This window comes from Python bivittatus, unplaced genomic scaffold (assembly GCF_059951505.1).
Source record: "Python bivittatus isolate LINGU-HERP-01145 unplaced genomic scaffold, Pbiv_v1 ctg000560_np1212, whole genome shotgun sequence".
Taxonomy (NCBI): domain Eukaryota; kingdom Metazoa; phylum Chordata; class Lepidosauria; order Squamata; family Pythonidae; genus Python; species Python bivittatus.
This window is the reverse complement of record NW_028277083.1, coordinates 658,019-677,630: the sequence shown is the minus strand read 5'-3', so window position 1 is coordinate 677,630 and position 19,612 is coordinate 658,019. Positions and strand designations below refer to the sequence as shown.

At 56.2% G+C, this 19,612-nt stretch overlaps 1 protein-coding gene across 3 annotated transcripts in view; it reads right to left on the bottom strand.

The window, feature by feature from the left end:
• The window catches only part of MYH11 (myosin heavy chain 11), a 38,577-nt gene that overhangs the window by 8,776 nt on the left and 10,189 nt on the right, over nucleotides 1-19,612 (bottom strand). For 2 of the 3 annotated variants that reach the window (XM_088147883.1, XM_088147885.1), the window contains exons 4-26: nucleotides 17,489-17,516; nucleotides 14,923-15,025; nucleotides 13,968-13,988; nucleotides 11,791-11,883; nucleotides 11,143-11,206; nucleotides 9,622-9,720; nucleotides 9,018-9,161; nucleotides 8,312-8,407; nucleotides 8,045-8,163; nucleotides 7,760-7,912; nucleotides 7,075-7,248; nucleotides 6,421-6,594; nucleotides 6,130-6,244; nucleotides 5,685-5,878; nucleotides 4,840-4,961; nucleotides 4,064-4,133; nucleotides 3,530-3,690; nucleotides 2,986-3,094; nucleotides 2,651-2,782; nucleotides 2,057-2,263; nucleotides 1,350-1,487; nucleotides 736-1,031; nucleotides 116-328 (exon numbers count right to left, since the gene is read on the bottom strand). In XM_088147883.1, the coding sequence (XP_088004009.1) occupies nucleotides 116-328; nucleotides 736-1,031; nucleotides 1,350-1,487; nucleotides 2,057-2,263; nucleotides 2,651-2,782; nucleotides 2,986-3,094; nucleotides 3,530-3,690; nucleotides 4,064-4,133; nucleotides 4,840-4,961; nucleotides 5,685-5,878; nucleotides 6,130-6,244; nucleotides 6,421-6,594; nucleotides 7,075-7,248; nucleotides 7,760-7,912; nucleotides 8,045-8,163; nucleotides 8,312-8,407; nucleotides 9,018-9,161; nucleotides 9,622-9,720; nucleotides 11,143-11,206; nucleotides 11,791-11,883; nucleotides 13,968-13,988; nucleotides 14,923-15,025; nucleotides 17,489-17,516 (3,025 nt within the window). The remainder of the gene's footprint in view (nucleotides 1-115; nucleotides 329-735; nucleotides 1,032-1,349; nucleotides 1,488-2,056; nucleotides 2,264-2,650; nucleotides 2,783-2,985; nucleotides 3,095-3,529; nucleotides 3,691-4,063; nucleotides 4,134-4,839; nucleotides 4,962-5,684; nucleotides 5,879-6,129; nucleotides 6,245-6,420; nucleotides 6,595-7,074; nucleotides 7,249-7,759; nucleotides 7,913-8,044; nucleotides 8,164-8,311; nucleotides 8,408-9,017; nucleotides 9,162-9,621; nucleotides 9,721-11,142; nucleotides 11,207-11,790; nucleotides 11,884-13,967; nucleotides 13,989-14,922; nucleotides 15,026-17,488; nucleotides 17,517-19,612) is intronic. The other variant, XM_088147884.1, reaches the window with a different exon arrangement.

Below are 19,612 nucleotides of genomic sequence, written 5' to 3'. Positions count from 1 at the left end.
CCTTCCGCCGTCTTTGCACCGAGCATTCCTGTGTTCCCACTGGAGGTCTGCTTCCTTGCAGGTCATCCTGGGTTGCACCACTCCCCACCCCACCCCTGGGGCTCCCTTGTCCCACCTGAGCTCCTGCTGGGTGGCGGTGCTGTCCAAGGTGTCCTCCAGCTCTGTCTTGAGGGCCTCCAGCTCCTCCCCCAGGTCCCGCTTCTGCTTCTCGGCTTTGTTCCGTGCAGCCCGCTCAGAGTCCAGGTCCTCTTGAAGGTCAGAGATGTGGGCTTCCAACTCGCGGATCTTCTTCAGGGCATTGTTCTTCTGGCCTATTTCATCTTCCAGCCTGGATGAGGGAAACAGAAAGGACATTAAATCAAAATGATCAAGACCAACTGGATTAAAGGTAGGAATGCTTGTCTTGTCCCAAGGGACATTAAGTGATCCCCACATGCAGAAGCACTGGAGGAGGGAAGAGACCGGTCCCTGGGGGGAGAGAGGTTTTCTAGCTGTTCCAGCGCAGGTCAGAGGGGTGGGAATACGGACAGCAGCCGATGGACAGTCCTGCTTTTTGTCTGAAACACAACAGGGACCTACGCATTGGCCCAGCCAGACACTTCCCTTGAACGAGAGTAGCCAACACGTGCCCCCTGCGCTCCCGCCCTGTGGAGGCCCACCTGCCCCCTTCATCGTCCTGGAGGCTCTCTGCCCACCAAGGGAGCCAGCCAGCCACCTGGTTGCAGAATTGCCCACCTGGCCAAGGCGGCCTGCAGCTCCTCCTCCTTCTTGGCCAGCTGCATCTTCAGCTCGGCAATCTGGGCTTGGAGGTCGGCGATCTGCTCGTGGAGGTCGCTCGAATCCCCCTCGAGCTTCCTCTTCATTTTCTCCAGCTCTTGCCGGCATTTCTCTTCCTTCTTCAGGCGAACTTCCAGTTCCGAAATCATGGACTCGTGCTTGTTTTTCAGCTTGGTCAGGTTCTTGGCTTTCTCCTCCTCTTCCGCGAGGTTTGTCGTCAAATCGCTAACTCTCTCCTCGAGGAGTTTTCTCTCCTGGGGGGGAGGAGAAAAGAGGCATCGCACCGGCTGCTCTTGGGGCCCGGAACAGGAGGAGGAAGAGGCGACACTCTGGCGGGGGTGTCCGCAGGGCACGGCCGGGCGGTGGGGATGGCAGCCACGACAGGGGACCGAAGCTTTGCCTGCCTGGGTGCATCCTTCAAAGGCTGAATGGACGTCCCGTCGGAGGTAGGGGCAAAAGAGTCACGTGGGAGTGCTGACTCTGGAAGCACAGCGCAGGACCACCCCTGGGCTCCCTTGCGCTGGGGGCAAGGGGGGATTTGGGTGGAAAGGGAGGGGTGAGCTGGCGCCGACCTTGGAGAGCTTGTTGTTCTGGTCTTCCATGACCAGGATGTCGTCCTCCATCTTCTTGATTTTGGCTTCCGCCGTGACCTTCTCCAGCTGCAGCTTCTGCCTCGCAGCTTCTTCCTCTTCTAGCTGGTCCTCCAGGTCCTTTGGGGGTTACCAGGAAGGAGAGAAGGAAAGTGAGGCAGGGAAAGACAGAACTTGAAGGCAAAGCCCACTCCCGTGGCTGGGCTTGCTGGGCACCGCTGGTCCTGGGCCTCAAGCGACCTTCAGCTCCTTCCCTGGCCAGGCAGCTGGGTGACCTGGGAGAACGCTCACTGCGTTTGGACCCCGAAGACATCGCAGGCTGGGCTCTCTCTGGGGCTTCGAGAGGCTTTGCAAGGGCTCCCCGACACAGCCTTGCCCAGGGGCTGCAGGGCAGACAGATTTAAATCTCCCTCACCACCTGCAAGCCTCTAGTCCTCACAGGTAGGAAACTGACCATGAACGTGCTCAAGCATTACCTGCAGGGGCTTTTCACTGGCTCCAGGGAATCTCTTCCCTCCCCTCACCTCTGCCCCAGCCCACTAGTTAGTCCCCTCTAAAGGGGCTTGAGGAATTCAACTTTCGGATCAAGGAGACCCGAGTCGGTCTGAAGTAAAGCTGGAAGAGGCAATGGGGTGTGTGTGTGTGTGTGAAGGCAACAGTCTCCCGGCTCCCAGCTCCTGCTCGGGTACCAGCATCTGCTGCTGCAGCTTCTTCTTCTCGGCCTGCAGCTGCTGCCCGCGCTCCTCTTCCTCCTCGATCCGGGCCTCCATTTCATGCAGGATCTCCTCCAGCTCCTGCCTCTTGGCCGCCAGGCGGATCCTCATCTCCTCGGCCTCCGCGTAGAGCTCTGTCTCAGCCTGCAGCTGCTCCTGCAGCAGGTTCTTCTCTTCGGTCAGCTGTTCAAGAGGCGCAAGGGCAGGGAGGGTTTTAAGCCGGGCAGGGCGCACCGCCCAGGGCACCCAAAGCTTGGCTAACCAGCCGGGATGGACTCTCATGGGCTGGAAATGCTCCCCCGCGCTCCAACAGGAGCCCCCGCAGCACAGCTTTCTGCTCCCAGATGTTTCTAAAATGAACATGGTAAGCTCCTAGCGCTCAAGGCTGGACCCAACGCTTTAAGCACGAGGACGGGACCCGCTACGGGATGAGAGGGTCAAGGGAGGTTGGCCAGTGGGGGTCAGAGGGAGGCCCTGGCTCCCTGAGCCAGCCCCTGCAGAGGGCACAGCACGCTCAAGAGCAGCCGTCCTCCGCTCTGCCATCGGCTCAGGAGGAGCAGCTGGGCTGACCTGGCTGTGCTTCTGCTCCAGCTCCATCAGCTCGGCCTCTGCCTTGATCTGCCTCTCCTTCACCAGCTTGAGCTCCTCATCCTTGGCCTGCATTTCTTCCTCTTGCCGCGTGACCTGCAGCAGTGGCTTCACCTACAAGCCAGGAATTGGGGCCGTTTCCGTCTCAGCCGGTTCAGGGCTCAACCTGCCCAGCCCAACAAGACCGGCATTTTCAGGGGTTAGCCCTTCGGGACCTGAGAAAGCGAGGAGGAATGCAGTCCACCGCCTCCCCCGGGCGGTCTTGCTTTCGGGGGCCAGAGCGGGCGGTTCCTCCCCAGGGGCAGCAACTGACTTACTTTGGTGAAGAGTCTCCACCACTGCCAATTTCTCAGCTTCAGGTACGCCGCGCAGTTCCTCTGGATGACCTTCATGGCGGTCAACTGCTGCTGCCTCTTGGCGAAAGCCCTGGAGAAGCCGAGCACAAAGCTGGGCCCTTTGCCCCCAGGAGGGCCCTGCAGGCTGTGGGGCTGCAGCGAGGGGCTGAGCGCTGACGGGCAACTCTCCCATCCATCAGCCCATCTCCCGACTGCCGGCTCTTTCGCCCATTAGAATTCTGTGGGGAGAGCCTGTAGCAGCCACCCAGCCCTGAAAGAGGGTCCCTGGAAGCCCCACTGACTGAGCGACAGGAGGGGCGATTTCGATCAGGAGCTGCCCAGAGATCAAGGGGGGAGCAGAAAGGCAGGCATCGCCTCTCGGTTCACAGCAGGTCCTCCTGGCCTCGATCCGCCCTGGAGCCTGGCTTGCAGGTAGCCAGGCGGCTCCCTCAGGGAGGATGGGGGGCAGGGGAGGCCCTGGGTCTCGGGGGTCAGGGCAGGCCAGTTTCTTGCACCAGAGCCTTACTTTCTAGCCAGGTAGCCCCGGCATTGGGCCTGGAAGGCAATGATGATGTCTGTGATCTTGAGGTCTCGCTCCTCCTCCAGGTGAGCCAGGACACCGGTCCGGAAGAAGATCTTGCTCTGGCCAATCCTGTACAGGTTGGGATCCAGTTCCAGGGCTTTGATCTGTTGGGGGAGGGGGAGATGGCAATATGCAGGTGGCCCTCGGGGCAACATAATGGGATCTCCCACTATCTTCCCAACAGGGCACGCACTCCTTGATGGGTAGAAGTCCAACTGATAGAGTTTTGGCCTCTGATGCCAAAAAGCTATTACTCAAGGCACAAAAGAGAGAGAGAGAAAGAAAAAAGGAAGGAAGGAAGAAAGGAAGAAAGAGAAAGCTGCCAGCAACTTAAAGTATATATTTTTTTCAAATACATTTTTGAACTTTTGTAATCAACGCATGCAGGTATCAGTGAACTAAAACAGCAGACCGAAACCACAAGGAGGTCCCAGAGAAAGGAGCGTGGGGAGAGAAAAAGGGGTGGGGGATGCTCACCATCAGGATGCAGGCCTGCTTCCCATCCATGAAGCCCTTTGGGATGGCGTTAGCAGCAAGGATTTCATACCTGTGGGAAAGGCGTAACCGAAAAGAGCACCATCGCTCTGTTTCAGTTCAACATTAAGCCTGCGTTCTGGTCATCTCTTCCCCCTGCCCCTGCCCCTGCCCCTGCCCTGGAAAAGCACTTGGAAATATCAACCGCCCCAAGCCACAGGACTGTCTTCTGGACAGCTTTGATCCTACAGGTCTACTCTGAGCCTTGGGGGGCCAGATTCATGGGGTTAGCCTTGCTTTAGACACTCAGAACGGCTTGGGCTCCTCAGGTCCCCAGACTAATCTTCTGGGTGGGTGACACAGGGCTTCCCTGGTTTCCCGGTGCACCTCCTGAAGACCCAGCCCTTTGCTTTCTCTCTCACTAACATATTTTAGCAGGCAGTTTGGTTCTGCCTTGACCGTTTCCCTCCCGGTGCTCCTGGGTGCTTTGACTCCCCCCGCAGAAAAGGAGCAGGGCAGTTGCGGCTCAGGGAGACTGAGGCCCAAGGGGTTCAAAGGAAGGGCCTCTCGGGACGAACCAGTCTGCGGTGGGCTCTTCCCACCGGACCACTGACCCTCTGCTGAGCGTCACTTTCTCCTGGGAGACGGACGCCGGAAGCACGGCGTGGTTGCACAATTCTCATTCACCCCAGCCTTGCCAGCCTTCGGGCCCCCAAGCTCCTGCACGTGTGGATCGGCCCCATGAACTGAAGCCTGTTTTTGGAAGAAGCCCTTCCTACCGCTGTCGGAATTCCTGGAAGACAATCCTGTTGGGGAAGCCCTGGCGACAGATGCGGATCCCTTCCAAAACGCCATTGCACCTCAGCTGCTCCAGCACCAGGTGGGCGTCCAGCTTCCCTGCCTGGAAAAAACAGGGCATTTGGGTCACCATCCCTGCAGGAGAGGAAAGGAGGCGGGAGGCAGACGTCGCCTGGGGCACTCTGGTTCCTGGAGCGAGAAGGGGGGATGAAACACACAGGCCACAACACCCCTAAATGAATCGTCTTTGAAAAGCAGATTCCAGAGCCGCTCTGTACTACACACACGGACGTTTTGTGCACCTGAAATGTCACGGGTCTTCCAAGGACAGGTAAAAGGGAAAGTTCTTTGCAAAAGTATGGAAGAGGCTTGCCTTGCTTTCCTTGGAGCTTTGCAGCTTTGTTTTATTTATTTATTTTACTTCGCGGTCTGACCTCAAGCCCTTGAATTCCTTAGTGGTCTCGCATCCACGGAACTCATGAATTAGGCTTCCTGGGTCTCACTGAAGGGAGAAAGTAACTGATAAACCAGCTTAGTCTGTACTGCAGACTCTGGGCGACTTCTGCTCTCCTGTCGAGAAGGCCATAGCACCCCTTTTGTGAAGTGCTACCTCCCCCAAAAGAGGCCAAGGGCCACGTCTAACACCCCTTTAAGCAGGGAAGCAAACTGTATAGGCCTGTGCCAGCCTTCCCCAATCCATAAAGCTCTTTCTGCAGGTGCATTGAACCCAAGCTCCCACGCTGGCTGGGTAGGATGAGCTAACACAGCTGAGGTGCCTGTGTGTAGGGAACATCTGCCAGGTAGAAAAACCCGCTGGGACACTTACCCTTTTCTCGTGGTTTGGGATAATGCAGCGGACAAAGTTTGGGTTGGTGTTTCTCAAGGTGGTCATGAGCTTCGTCAGCTGCTCCTTGTACAGCTGCCCCACCGTCCGGAACATGCCCTTCTTGGTCTTGGACGCGCTGGGGAGGGAGCTCTCGGTCATCTTGGCCATCTGGTCCAAGCCCACAATGCGGTCCACTGAAACACCAGTGAGGTTGTAAAGCCACCCACAAGGCTTGTTCACACAGCCTCAAACAGTCCTTGCCCAGAGAGGCTGAACACCCAAGCAGAACTTCTTCCGCACAATTGCAGGGAGGCTGATTTTTTTGGGGTCCCTGAACAGAGAACCTCTGATCTTGCCCAGTTGGCACCTTAGTGAAACTTGGGCTACAGCTCCCCTAATCCCCACCCAGCCAGGGTGACTGTGGCACACGCATCTTATGCCCTACCGTCTTTCCAGAGATCTGCCACAAACTTCTCGGAAGACTGATTTAGCAAGGCCGTCACGTTATCGTTCAGAGGATCCATGTTTTTGGTCAGCCAGGCAGTAGCGTTGTAGCTCACCTTCCAGGAAAAACAAGAGCCACGAGGGTCACAGGCAGTGGCCAGAAGCGCCACCTGGGTGCAGTTGACGCGGGTGGCGAGGGAGGCCAGGCCACCGCAAGGGGAGGCAGGGCCAGGTCACAGGGAAGGCTTTCCTGGGCAACAGCAAGAGAAACTCCCTCCGGTCTGTTCAGTACCTTTCCTGCGTAGTGGAGGATGCAGAACTCAGTTTTGTCCTTGAGCTGTTTCTGCTTCAGGAACTTGGGGTGGCTGCCCTGTTCGTTGCCCAACTTCTCCACGAAGGAGGTGTCGGTAGCCTTCGGAAACCAGCATTCCTCGTCCAGCAAGGCCAAGACACCGGGAGGATTAGTCTGAAACGTCAAGGGCAGGTGGCATGAGGCTGCTGGCGGAAGAGCAGCCCCAGCACGATCCAGAGCGCTTGGGTCTTGGGGGGGAAGCGTTTGCCCCAACGGAGGGATTCACTGGCAGGGAGTGGAGGCAGACATAATGGGTGTTATTGAACAGAGCTTTTTGGGGGGGAGAGATTTGGCCTGATCACTGAGTGGACACTGGAGGAATGGAGTACGGCCAGCAGAACATTGATTTTGGCTCAGTTAAACTCAGATAGTTACTATAACCAATGTTTCTATCTCCTTCTACCTGAACCTTTTGAAATTAACGTTACCAGCCCTTTAACCTAGGTTTTCTGCCCACTCCCAAACTCTACGTTCTTCCTGCCCACTTTGGGGGTTCCGGTGGACACAGTGTTGACAGTGATAGATGGAGGCCTCAGGGCTGCACGTTTTGCTCCTCAGCTTTAAATGGTCCCAGCAAAGGAAACCCAGCCTCACCGGTCTTTCGATTAGCTCAATACAAGGCTGCAGATCCAGCCCAAAATCGATGAAATTCCATTCAATGCCTTCCCGCTGGTACTCTTCCTGTTCCAGGATGAACATGGTGTGGTTGAAGAGCTGCTGGAGCTTCTCGTTGGTGTAATTGATGCAAAGCTGCTCAAAAGAATTAATCTGGAAGGACAGTTGAGAAAGCAGTGCTGAGCACAGCGACTGGTTTGAAATGAAGGTGTGCCCGGGACATCCGTAGGTCAAGAAATGGGAATAAGTCAGAGGTGCTTCATAAGCACCTATTCCAAGGGACTGCTGTGGAAGTTCCTTCACTCCAGAAGGAGAGGGGAAGAGAATGTGTGGGGCTGCTGTTCAGGTTGCCTTGGAATGGACAGTCTCTGACACTATCAGCCATGTGACAGTCTGTGGGGAGAGCATATTTCCCTTTTGGGGGGAAAAAAGATGCACGAAGCAGTGGGAACACCTGGGAGGATGGCAGATGGAAGGCGAGAGGTTGGCTTCTCCCTTTCAGCGCAGTGGCTGAGCTCATACATCATGCTAACCCACGGCTTGTTGCAGGAACAGTTTGTTGAGCAACCCGCAATGGCTGCGCTCACAAAACCCAAACCAGATTATGCCTCCTGCCCATAAAAGGCTTGTCCAGAAACACCCTGGAGCCAGCCCGAGACTCTACCTCAAAAATCTCAAATCCGGCGATGTCCAGGATCCCCAAGAAGGATGCGCCTTGCCTCTTGGTCTTGTCAAGGGCTTTGTTCACTCGGGTCAGGATCCAACGGAAGAGGCGTTCATACGTTGCTTTGGCCAAGGCCTCTACCGCAAAATCAGCCTGGGGAGAAAAACCTCGCATGAGGCAAGAGAACCCGGGCTGAGCTTCTCTGGGGTCCAGACGTGCCGACCGTCCAGCAAGGCATCAAGACTCGAGGCCTGTGAGCTGAGCTGGGAAAAGGGGGCTCCTCACCTGTTCCTTGGTCTGTGCCTTCTGAACAACATCTCGTCCAACCTTGATCCGTGGGGTGAGGATAGACCGTGTGAAATCTGTCACATTGATGCCCATGAGGTGGCAAACCTTTTGGGCAGCTGGAATCAAGAGATGTCAACATGGAGACCATCCTGATGACCATATCATTCCATGGCCCACCAGGTATGGGCTGACCTGGCAACGTGGACTCCTCGGGGAAACTCACCCTGGCGAGGCAAAGCTCTTCCACAGCTGCCAGGCACATACCTGTGTTGTCTGGCATGGAAGCCTGATCGGTGTTTCTCTCCTTCTTGAAGACGATATTGCCAAGCTGGAGAACCGATGAGACAACTTTCAGCATGGCTGTGGGGTTACGAAGGAGAGACAGTCAGAGGACATCTCTGGGAGCGTGAGTCCTTCCCCTCGATCTCAGAGGCTGTCTTCCCTGTAACCATCCCAGCGGATGCTCTGTTGAGCTCAGAGATGGGGCCTAGTCCCGGTTTTCCATTTTATAAAGGCTAAAGCACCCGAGCGGGTGCCCTGTATCTACATGACTTGAAGGAGGACTTCAAGCTCTTCCCGCCTGCAATCCCTGCATATTTGCACAGATCGCCAGCTGGGCTCTCAAGGCATCATCGGCTCCTCAAGCAATCCAAGCCTCCTCCGAGGGCAGCTGCAGGGAGAAGCGAGGCTTCCCAGGTGCCCGAGCAGGTTTCGAGGAGGGTCTACGGCCCTAAAGCCCTCCACACGTGCAGTTTCCCCACGTGCCACGACTCAGAAGGATGAACGTTTGAGAAAAACCCTCAGCCAGCCTCACCACAGATACGTGGGACCTGATGGAGGTTTGTTTGTTAAGTTTTCTTTTGGAAAACCAGTATCTGAGACGAAAAGATACCGCAACAAATCTAGCTTTATTCTAAATATCCAAACAAAAGGCAATCCGTCACGGCAAAATCCTCCTTGCTTTTCGTACCAGTTTGCTCTTCTTCGGTGAATCCCATAATACTCATGGCTTCCAGGGTCTCGTCGAACATTTCGTTGTCCTGCTGCGAAGGAATGGGCACGTAGCCGTTGGAGAGGAACGTGTAGTTGTTGAAACCTTCCAGCAGAAGTTCCTCTGCAAGGTGGACGGAGCAAAATCTCAGTCAGCCGAAGAGCCAGCCGGACCCTTCAATTCCGCCCCTCGGCTCTGGGTCCAAACCCCCATGGCGTCTCGGCCACATTGCTTACCCCACAGCTGCCCTCCACCCTACCCCGCCCTGGCCCTGAAAGGCCCGCTCAGGCAGCCCCACTCGTGACATAAGTGGAGGGACCATGCCCCCCAAATGCAGTCGCCTTCAGCGGGGAGCCAGTGCCGAGAGAAGAGCTTCCCAGCTGCCCCGAGGGATCGAGCTGGCACGAGGCTGCCTGTTCCGAGCAGCCACCGGCCTTTCCGTGGGAGCACAAATGCCCTCTTTGCTTCAGGCACCAATGCGGTTTGGGGAAGGCCCGGTCTCCCCCCCTAGATGAGCCGGACCTGCTCTAAAGCCCTCCCACCGCCTCGCGGACCTTCCCAGGAATCAGCCGAAGAAACTCACTCTTCATTTGCTCGTTGGCTCCGGCAATCAAATAATAAAAGATGTGGAAGGTCCTTTCTTCGCGGGCTTGTCGAATAGCGCGAGACTTTTCCAGCAAATCTGTCCGTGAAGGTTCAGCAAGCAAACAGACAGGCCGGAGTTTTTAAATAAACCCTGACAAGCCAGCCTACGGCTAGGTGAAACAAGGCAGTCGCCTGAAGCAAGCCCGTGGGGGTTACGAAAAAGCAGACGGTGGGCTGCTGGTGCCTTTAAGCCCCAGGAAGAGGGTCTCGCACAAGCCAGAATGAAGCCAACAGAAAGCAAGCCAAGTTCAGCTTTGGGGTGGATAGAGAAGCTGGGGCCCTAAACCATGATCCCTGGTTTGTATCCCGGGACTTTTAGAAAGCGAAACCTGAAGTTAATAAGGTCCTAGCAAAGGAGAAGGAGTGGACGAGTCCCCTGATTTGTGCAAAGCGCACCCTTGCTTGCACGCATTGCACCCCTCCCCGTTCAGTCCTCTCTGTGATCCAGGCGAACATGGCCCCCCAGTGTCCTATTCTGATTTCCAAACATGACCCTGTTTTTCCTGTGCTCCTCTTTTTTCGTGTTTCTCCCCATCTCTCAAGCTTTTGGGGATGGAAGAGACATGCCTGTCCTCCCCCTTCATCTTCTGTGCCTTCCCCCAGCTCTGCAGACTGCATTTTTTTGCAAGCGACTCCACTCATTTGATTTTTACACCGAGGCTGTTCCTTGGGGGAGCACCCGGTTCCTGGGTGGGTTTCTCTCTGTAAGACAGAAGCCGTGGCTGCTGGCAGCCCCTCTTGCCCCGGCGCAGGATGGGTGACACCGCGTCTCTGCAGGAAGCGGTTCTCTTCTGTTCTAGGGCTGCGGCACCCACGGACCCCTGCAGAAGGCCCGAGGGACGCCCAAGACCAGCAGCCTTGAGCCCGGGATTCGCTCTGGCGAAGGGGGAGACTCTGGAGCTGCTTTCATGCCATCGCTTCAAGTTACCGGAGCACGTGTGTGTGTGGGGGGGTATTGTAAAGCAACGAAAGCAGGGGAGGACAAATGTCATGGATAAGCAAGCAGTTCCCCAACCCAAGGTGTGGCGGAAAACGTTTGCAAAACGTGCCCAGCGTGGGCTTCCCCTCAGAGCCTGAGGCGGCCAAGGGCTGGTCTATATGTGGGGCGGCCTAAGGGTCACCCAATGGGGAAGACACGTGGGGGGGCTGTGTTTTTTAATCCTGACTTTTTCTTTTTAGGAATTGCCCTTCCATTTTCATCTCTTGGCCCTTCAGCCTGGGCTCCCTGTTTTCAGAGAGAGGGAATCTGCAGGAAAAGGGTCTTGGGCCCCTTGGGGCCACAGGGTGCTCTGGCTGCTCCACAGCAAGGCGGCTGGAGGGCAGCTCCCGAGAGAAGTGCCTTGGCCAGGACCAGGAGCGGACAGCTGTTTGAGGGAAGGGTCCCGGGAGCAGAGCGGCATCCCCTCGGCCTGGGGAGAGGACTCGGCCCAGAGTCGCTGCCAGCCTGGCCAAAGGATACAGGTTTCGATGTTCGCTCCGACAATGTACCCCGTTACGTCAAAGTTGATGCGGATGAATTTGCCCTGTTGGCGAGAGGAGATGGCGTGGTTGGGCGTGGTGCACGGGCCCTCAGAGAGGCTTTGGGGTCCACATGGGGAGGGGGTCATGCAGCCTCCCCCTCCATTTATAACCTTTCCTCCCACAGAGTCTCTTAAGGGGGGAAATCTGAAAGGGCCGGGGAAGCCTCTGCTGTGGATGATGGGAGACGACAACCCAGACGTTGCTCAGTTGGGTCATTCAGCTCCAGGGGAGAAGAAGCTCCCCCCTCCCCATTTCCCCCACACAACAGCCCTTGAGGAAGGCCGGCTGAGAGAAAGTGACCAGGACAGCCACCCACTGAGCCCCCTTGGCTGAGGCTGGACTTGAACCCGGGCCTCCCTGCTCCTCCTCCAGCACTCTCCCCCTTACACCACTTGGCTTGAGAACTAGATTAGAGTTGGAAGAACAGCCACCAAGAAACCTACAGGCTGCCTGGAAATCCTTTTATGGCTGCCCAGATTCCCCCTTCTTGGAGCAGCAAATACAGGAAAGATTTCATATACGGATTTGGTTCTGCCAGGCCCCCCCCGCCCCCCCCAACTTCCCATCTTAGAAGTTGGCAACTTACAAATCGGGAGGAGTTGTCATTCTTCACGGTTTTGGCATTCCCAAAAGCTTCAAGGATGGGGTTGGCCTGGAGAAGTTGCTTTTCCAGCTCACCCTAAAATCAATCCAGATATTTGACTGTAAATACGTGGACAGGCCGAGGGAGGCTTGGGTCGAAAAGGACTGGGGCGTTTTTCAAGCTGCCCTGCAGAGAAACAATCTCCGTTCGGATAAAATGCGCAAAGAGGTACTTTGTTCTCGGACCAGCACTGGCCCATCAGGGATGGCAGAAATGCCAGAGGCAGCGCAGGAAAAGATGCGCCCACACCTTTTGTTCGGCACAACTGAGATGCATTTTACCTACACGGAGATTCTCTGGGGTTCATTTTTGCCTCTTGTTCTAGTCTTTGTAGGACTTTGTCTTTCTTTTTTTTTTTTTTTTAGTAAAACTGGTCAAGACGGCTGATTGCTGCATTCTGGGTAAAATAAAGAGGATCATCTTCAACCGCGGTGGCAATCAGTCATAACCCGTTTTTTTCCAGCACATTTATTAGGCCAAAGCAAATCAAAGTATCTTTTTTGCAATTGCCGCTGAAGCATTCATCTGGCAAGGAAATGACAATGGAAATCAGACAAGGGGGCGGAAGGAACGGCTACGAACAGTCTTCCTTGTAATGCAGCACAGAGCAGAGTACCGGGCATCTATTAATTGGGTTAAATACCGGCTATGACAATGCAGGACTTATATTTAAAAATCAAATGACTTTTCCATGCAGAAAAAGGAACACGCAGGCAGGTACACACTGATGAAGCCACACGTGCAAGCCATGCCACGAACAGCAGTTTTTTCTTAACCTTGGAAGCTGAGAGCGGATGGTTCCCCACCCCTGACCCAAAGCAAAGAGAGATGCTAATCAGTTTAGATCAAGAAGAAATCAGAATGTCAGTGAAAAGCCTTTTGATCAGCTGTAGAAGACGCTGTTGGCTTGTAAATACCCATTTGTCTCCAGAAGACGGGCAGGTGCTACAGTCAGACAACAGTCAGTATCTTTGCCCTCTGAGACGGGAAAGGTGCCTGCCCCATAACTGGGGGAAAGGCTCCGTTTTATAGCAAGCTTCTTCAAGCAGGACTTTTCTTTCCCCGATGCCCCAGGCTCTGGATGGGAAAATGTGGCTGATGTTGGGGGGGTTCCTTGCCTTTTGGACTGCTTTGGTTCTGGCTGAACAGATCCCACAAAGGCAGCCCCAAGCAAAGCGTACAAGCCAGTAACTCAGGCATCATAGTTTTTAAATCAGGGCTTAGCACAACCGGTGAACTTAGCCAACGGTGGTTTATTGAACAAATCAGGACTCAGTGCAACCCAGTCTTGCGCCAGATCAACCCCCTCCCCCGCCCAAAGTCTACTCTTCCAAAGTTAGAAAGAGCCACGAGGGAGAAGAATTTGGCAGAGACAGCAATTCTGCCTCCAAAACCCTTCCACTGAGCACCAGCAAGAGGGCCGGGCACCTCTTCCACTTAGCTATGGTCCCCATTCCAGCGTTGGGGGTCTTAGCTCCTCCGCCACGAGTAGCCACCTCTGCGTCAGTACAATTGCCAGAGGCTCAGACGTCTCCTCTGCAGGAAGACGGACACGCTCAGCCAGTTGCAGAGCATGCAGAAGATCCACAGGGTGGGAATCCCCACCAGGGCAGGATGGCAGGCAAGGGAGGGGGGAGAGGTGCACGTGGCAAGCCAGCAAGACCATATCAATCACTCTACTAGCACACGGTGATCATCTGGGGAGTAAGACCGCCTGAAGAAAGGCTGAGCTTCCATAAGCCCCCAAACCACACACCCCCTTGGGTCGCCTCCACCCACCGAGGCTGCCCTTTCGTCCTTCCAAGGCTGGTCCAAACAAGAAGCATTCCAGTGTACAAATCAGAAGGGTGCTATTCCAAAGAACAACCTGGCGGTGGAGAGCCCACCATCCTGTTTGCCTGGGAGGAAGAGCGACTGATGCCGATCGCTTGCTCCCAAGAAACAGCGTGTTCGGCATCCGGGCCCCGGGGACCAGACGGGTTAACCATCGGGTGCCCCGTGGCTCTGGGCAGGAGACACTCAAGGCCCCAAAGACCCTCTTCCAGGGGGACGGAGTGCAACAAGACCATGCAGATCTACAGGCTGTGCCTTGACACACACGCTGAATCCAGTTTACTCACGTAAGCAAAAGACGGCCCTTGCTGCAGTCAAACAACATGGCATAAAACAAGCGTCAGTCTTGAAACCGCTTCCGCTTATAAAGCGTTTCCACCAGTGCTCACAAGATGCACCTCTCTGTCTCCAGCTATGCGAGGCATCTTCGCAAAGAACATGAAGCCCGAAGGACCGACCGGTGGATTAGACCCGAACCCGCCTCCAGGGGGCTCTTTTGCATCCAGAGAGTGTGCCCACTCAGCCTGGCAAAGTGGGCGTCGATGCCTGTCCCTTGGCAAGCAGGCACCATCTGATCGCCCCACTGGCAGCCTCCAGAAGTGTTGGACTACAACTCCCATCACTCCTGCCGGCCTGCGGTTGGGCCAGTTCGATCTAAGTTGAGTCCAGATCACCCGGAGGGTGTCAGGGTGGGGAAGCCAGGGCTGTAATCAACGACTCAGAAAGAAACACCCTTATTTCCCTGCTGTTGCTGAAAACTGGTCTGAAAGGGTGCCCCCATGCCCCGAGCGCTGCCCAGCCCCGGCTCTTCTGACCTCTGAGAGCTTCACCCCTTAGGGTTTTCAAAATGTGCAGCTCGGGGCAGGGAGAGGCAGGCCAGCAACGCGTGTCCTGTGGAGGGACAGAGCAAAACCTCCCTCTGCTTTCCCCTAGAGGAGACCTCCTCCGCCCTGGCTCTCCTCAACTTCCCCGGGCAGGTTGGCTGGTCTGCCCACAGGGAAGCCTCTGCACGTGCCCCCCCAGTGGGCTTCAGGCAGAGACTTCCGGCAGGGGCCTTTTCTGGCCGGCAGCGGAGGGGCGACCTGGGGGCTGACCCGCTCACTCGGTGGTCGTTGGGCACAGAAGGGAGAAGCGGTCAGCTGCGCGGCCTCAGGACAGGCTGCCCGCTCTGGGCAGAGGGAGAAAGAAGCCCCCCCGCCCGCTGCCACCCGCTGGACCTCCCGGGGAGGCCGGGCTGCTCACCGTGATGCTGGTGTCTTTTTTACCCTTGTGGGAGGAGGCGACCACGGCCAAATACTGGATCACTTTCTTGGTGTTCTCTGTCTTTCCTGCGCCCGATTCTCCCCTGTGGGGGAAGGAGAAAAAGACTGCTAGGCCCCCATCCTCCATAAAGCAGCTGGGTCTCCATAAAGGCCGCAGGAGGGAGGGAGGGAGGGAAGAGCAGGAGAGGTCGATCTCGGGGGCTTTGTCGGCTCTGCTCCATGAAGCCTCTTCCCCCCGTCTGGGAACCCTCCCCAGGTGGAACCATCTGCTTTCCGACACTGCAGAATCCTGTGCCCTCGCACGCCTAATCACACTCTCCCACTGGGCCGCTTGCACGCTCAGGTCTCCCCCAAAGTGCACTCCCTCCTCATTCTTCTGGGGGTCTTTCCCGGCCCTCCCTGAAGTGGCTCGTGGGCCCTTTGAACCCCACTGTGGTGGGTCACAGCCTGGCAGCTCCTACCTGCGTGGAGGAAGAAAGGAGCTTCCACCTGGGACGACCTCCCGTCACTGACCCCCATCTTTCTCCCATGGGCTAGGACGGTGGCAGAAAGGCTGGAGCTCGTGAGCCCCTCCCCCTTTTGGCTCCCCCGCATCTCACTGAATGCCTGGCACGCTGGGGTGCAACCGAGAGATTTCCAAACATGCACGCGCCTGTCCACATATCCCTTTAGTGGCCTCATTCTAGATGCCTTCTGGAACTGGGTCTGCATCTGTCTTAAGAGGCACGCTTTGCAATCACTTTTTTTGGGGGGGGGCAAATTATGACACTGCAACCGAAGCAAAGGTGGGGCTGTTGGGAAGCATCAGGCCTCCAGTCGAGGAGGACCGGGGGGCTTGGATCAAGGCAGCGACTGGCTCGGCTTGGAGGGCGCGAGGAGCTCCGTGCGGGAGGGATCTGGCCCCTGCCCTCTGCCAAGGAGGGAGGGAGGAACTGCCTGGGAAGTCTGGAGCTGAGTGAGTCCCCCCGAACTTGGAGGCCGTCCACCAACGCCCAGCTGCCGCATGATTCCTCTTCCTAATTTGGAGGCGCCTTTTCTCCCCATTGATGAATGGGGGTGGATGAGGAAGGCAAACAGGACAGGCACGGGTGGACGGAGAGCCTTAAAAGGCCAGGCAGCTGCTTCCTGCAGGACTTCTCGTTCTTAAAGATGACCCCCTCTCATCGCCACGGGGGTGGCCGATGATGCCCAGGCCAGCGAGGGCAGGCGGAGGACGAGACTTCTACAAACTGGACGGGCTTTGCTTGGTCTGCAGCGGCGGATTTGTCACCAGAGTGTGGCAGATCAGTTGTGCGCATGCTGCGGGGCCCCTACCGCCGCCCTCCCTCGTCCCTCAGACCAGGTGTGCTAGTGTGCCCTAAGCTCTGCGGGAAGCTTAAAGGAAACCTCCATGGCCAGGGGCAGTCCATCTCTGCCGCTCGGCGCTCTTGTCACGAAGCGCTTGGACTGCACCAGCCCAGTAATTTTCTGTCCCTTCGGCGGACGGGGCTGAGCTTCCCTGCCCTGGACAGCCAGGAGGAAGTCAAGTGCTTCTCCTGGGCTTTGGTAGAAGCTGAACCAGGGCCTGCGAGGGAACCCTTGGCTGCAGGAGGCCGGTCCCCAGATACGGTTGCCCAAAGAAGACTGATAAAAATTAAGTGTTCTGGGAACAGCTCCAGCACAAGCACGCCAGTGGGAGGCCACTCACGGAGACAGCTTCCCCATAACTCCCCTTTGCACGCACACTGTTGGGAGCGCAAGAGCCTTTGAGCCTCTCATTTCTGGCCATCCCTCCTTGCGCTGCACTGCCTTTCCCTGAGGGCAGGAGCCCCCCACCGCCTTTCCAAGCACGCCTGCCCTGGAAGTGCTGCACTACAGCCCCCATCGCCCCCTGCCACCACAGCCTCTTGGGAAGCTTCCTTCATCAACTCCACCTGGGCAGGAGCTGCTGGTACCGAATCCGCCCGGATGGTTTCTGCCCTTGGTGGCATTCATCCAGGAGGTGCTGGACCTTTCAAAGGCCAGCTGTTAGCTAAGCCCCAGAGCAGATGTTCCCGGAAGCAAAGGGGCCGCTTTTCCTAACGTCGTTTCACTGTAGGGAGAAGGGATCCGTCACCATCGTTTAAACGCAGCCAAGAAGAGACGGGAAGGCAGAGCGGGGGCGGGCTGGGCTGGGCTGGGCTGGGCTGGGCGAGAGAGGACTGCCCTTGCCTTGACGGCCTTATGAGGATGACAACTACCTGGAAAGTGCTCATAAGCCACAACGCCTGGGGCTCTCCGCAGCAGGGGAGACCGCTATGATTTGGTCTCAAGCAGTCTTTCCCCAGCTAGAGCTCTAGATACCTTGGGCTGCCCTGCCCTCAACACCCTCCATGCCCCAGGCCGGCTGGGGCACCGAACACCCTCCATGCCCCAGGCCGGCTGGGGCACCCTCCATGCCCCATCAGGAGGGTGTGCCTAGAAGGTCTAGGATGCGCTTAGAAGTCCACTGAGAAATGGAGGGAGCTCCAAGGAGCTGCAAGATGACAAAGGTGAGTGTAAACAGCCAATCTTCCGGCTCTACTTACGTGCAAAGGATGGACTGATCTTCTCGATCTGTGGACGAGAAAAGAGAGCTGTGAGTTGCCAGCCCCTGGAGCCCTTTCAGGGAGAGGTCTAGAAGTCTCTGGAACTGGGGTGTCGAGCAGAGGTTGAACCATCCTGGTCTCACCCAGGGAGAGCATCTTCTGCCACCTGTTGCCTCCTCCTTTTTGAAACTGGAAGTGCTGGGGGATGAACTGGGACACTCAGCATGCAAGGCAGAGGGAGGACTCTTCCCCTTCGCACATGCAGACAAGACTCGGTGCCCTTTGCCCCCATGACCATCACCACTGGATTTATTTGTATCACATTTCCCAGATTGGTAAGCCAATCCCTTGCTTTTGTGTCCAGGGGGAAAGAATTGAGGACGTGAGGTTATAGATGCAAATAATTTCATTTATGCAAACAATTCTATTTGTGGATTAGATCCAGTCAAGGAGTCTTAAGCTGTCTTCCATGGACCACTGATGGTGATTTTAGGCAGGTCCAAAATCCACAGGAGAAAAGCCGGAGACCTTCTCCCAAGGCGGAGTAGCCAAGGGAAACAGCGACCACCCCCGCCCCCCATCAGAGCGGGAAGGTGTAAGAGGCACGTCTACATCACACCCGCAGCCACCTCCCTGGAGAGCTGATGCCTCGGAGTGGAAACAGCCATGAGGCCACGCTGTCCAAAAGCCAGAGGCTAAATTTGAGTAGAAAGCCCAGGTCTTCCAGCTGACCAGCAACCACAAAAGGACTGCGCAGCTTGTGCAGGGGAGGGGGCAACAGAGCAATTCCAGAAAAGTACAGGTTTTTACAGGCACCCCTTAGAGGAATTCGCATTTCTGAAGGACTAAACGTCCTGAAATCCATTTCAGTTGCAAGCCACAGAAACAGCTGATTGCCCCATTTTTAGTTTCCGAAGTTGCCAATCGAAGCAGGCCAGTGGGAATTCCAGGGCCCGTGCCGAGTCCCTCCAGCAGGCATCTCTCTCAGCCGAAGTCAAGAAGCACGGAGATGGCCTTGCGGAAGACAGGGTTGACCAGCTGGGGAAACGTGAGCTTAGCCTGGGGAAACAGGACAGCGCAAGAAGGAAGTGCTTCTCCCGTCAGCCCTGGGGGTGGCCTTGGAGGGAAGATTCGGGAAGCACCCTTAAGCCCCGGTAAAGGAGGCAGCCTTGGGAAGAGGCTTGGGCTGGCTCCTCCCTCGCTCAAGGGGGTCCAAGAGGGAGGGGAGCAGGCTTGCAAGAGTCCTCCCAGGAGGGTGTCTCCTCCCCTCCTCTTTTAGCCAAGAAAGTCCTCAGGGCAACCCTGATTTTCTCTCTGACGCCTTCTTGCTTTCCCCATGGTCATCGCGCGCCTTCTTCAAGGCCACCTCTGCACTCTTCTACAACCGGCACGCAAGGCCAGAGCGGGGGATCCGTGTGTCCGCAGCATCTCAACGCGCTCCATGCCCAAAGCAGCCCCAAAGCTCTTCCACAACCCGTCCAATATATCCCTGGTCGGACACCCACAGAGCCCAGCAGTTTTTTTCTCAGCTCCATCCCACAGGCTGCGAGAACAGTCAACAAGCGTTGACGTGAAACATGCGCACTGAAAGCGGACAGGGCAGAAACTACCCAGGGCCATCTCGTGAGTGGCTAAACATTTTAACCTGAACATAAGTCTCTCAGCCCCTCTGGAGTGAAGGAATTGCATAATCGTTCCTCTGATACTCTGACTTACTAATAAATTAGTTCTGCGCCTTTCAGGTTTCTCCAGCTATCCCTTTATTCATACAATATTTTAGTTCATTTTATGACATTGCATACAACTCTGGTCCCTGATGGTAAGGAATATATTTTTCAGTTTTATTTTACTTAGCTGAAAGTTAAATGGGCTGGGAATGATGGGAATTGCAGTTCCCACTCAACTGGGAAGTCATCAAGTTGGGGGGGATAGAGTTTCCATTTTAATATCCCTCCCCCTCCTGCCCCCCCCCCCGCGAAAAGAGGCTGAGCTCTGTGCCTTTGGAACTGAGAGCCGCCACCAGCAGTTCACTCTTCCCCGTGGAGACCCGGCACCTCCCTGATCAGCTGCGCCGGGCGCCCGTCCCAGAGCGTGGCTTGTTCCGCTTCAGCCCTGCTGGAATTG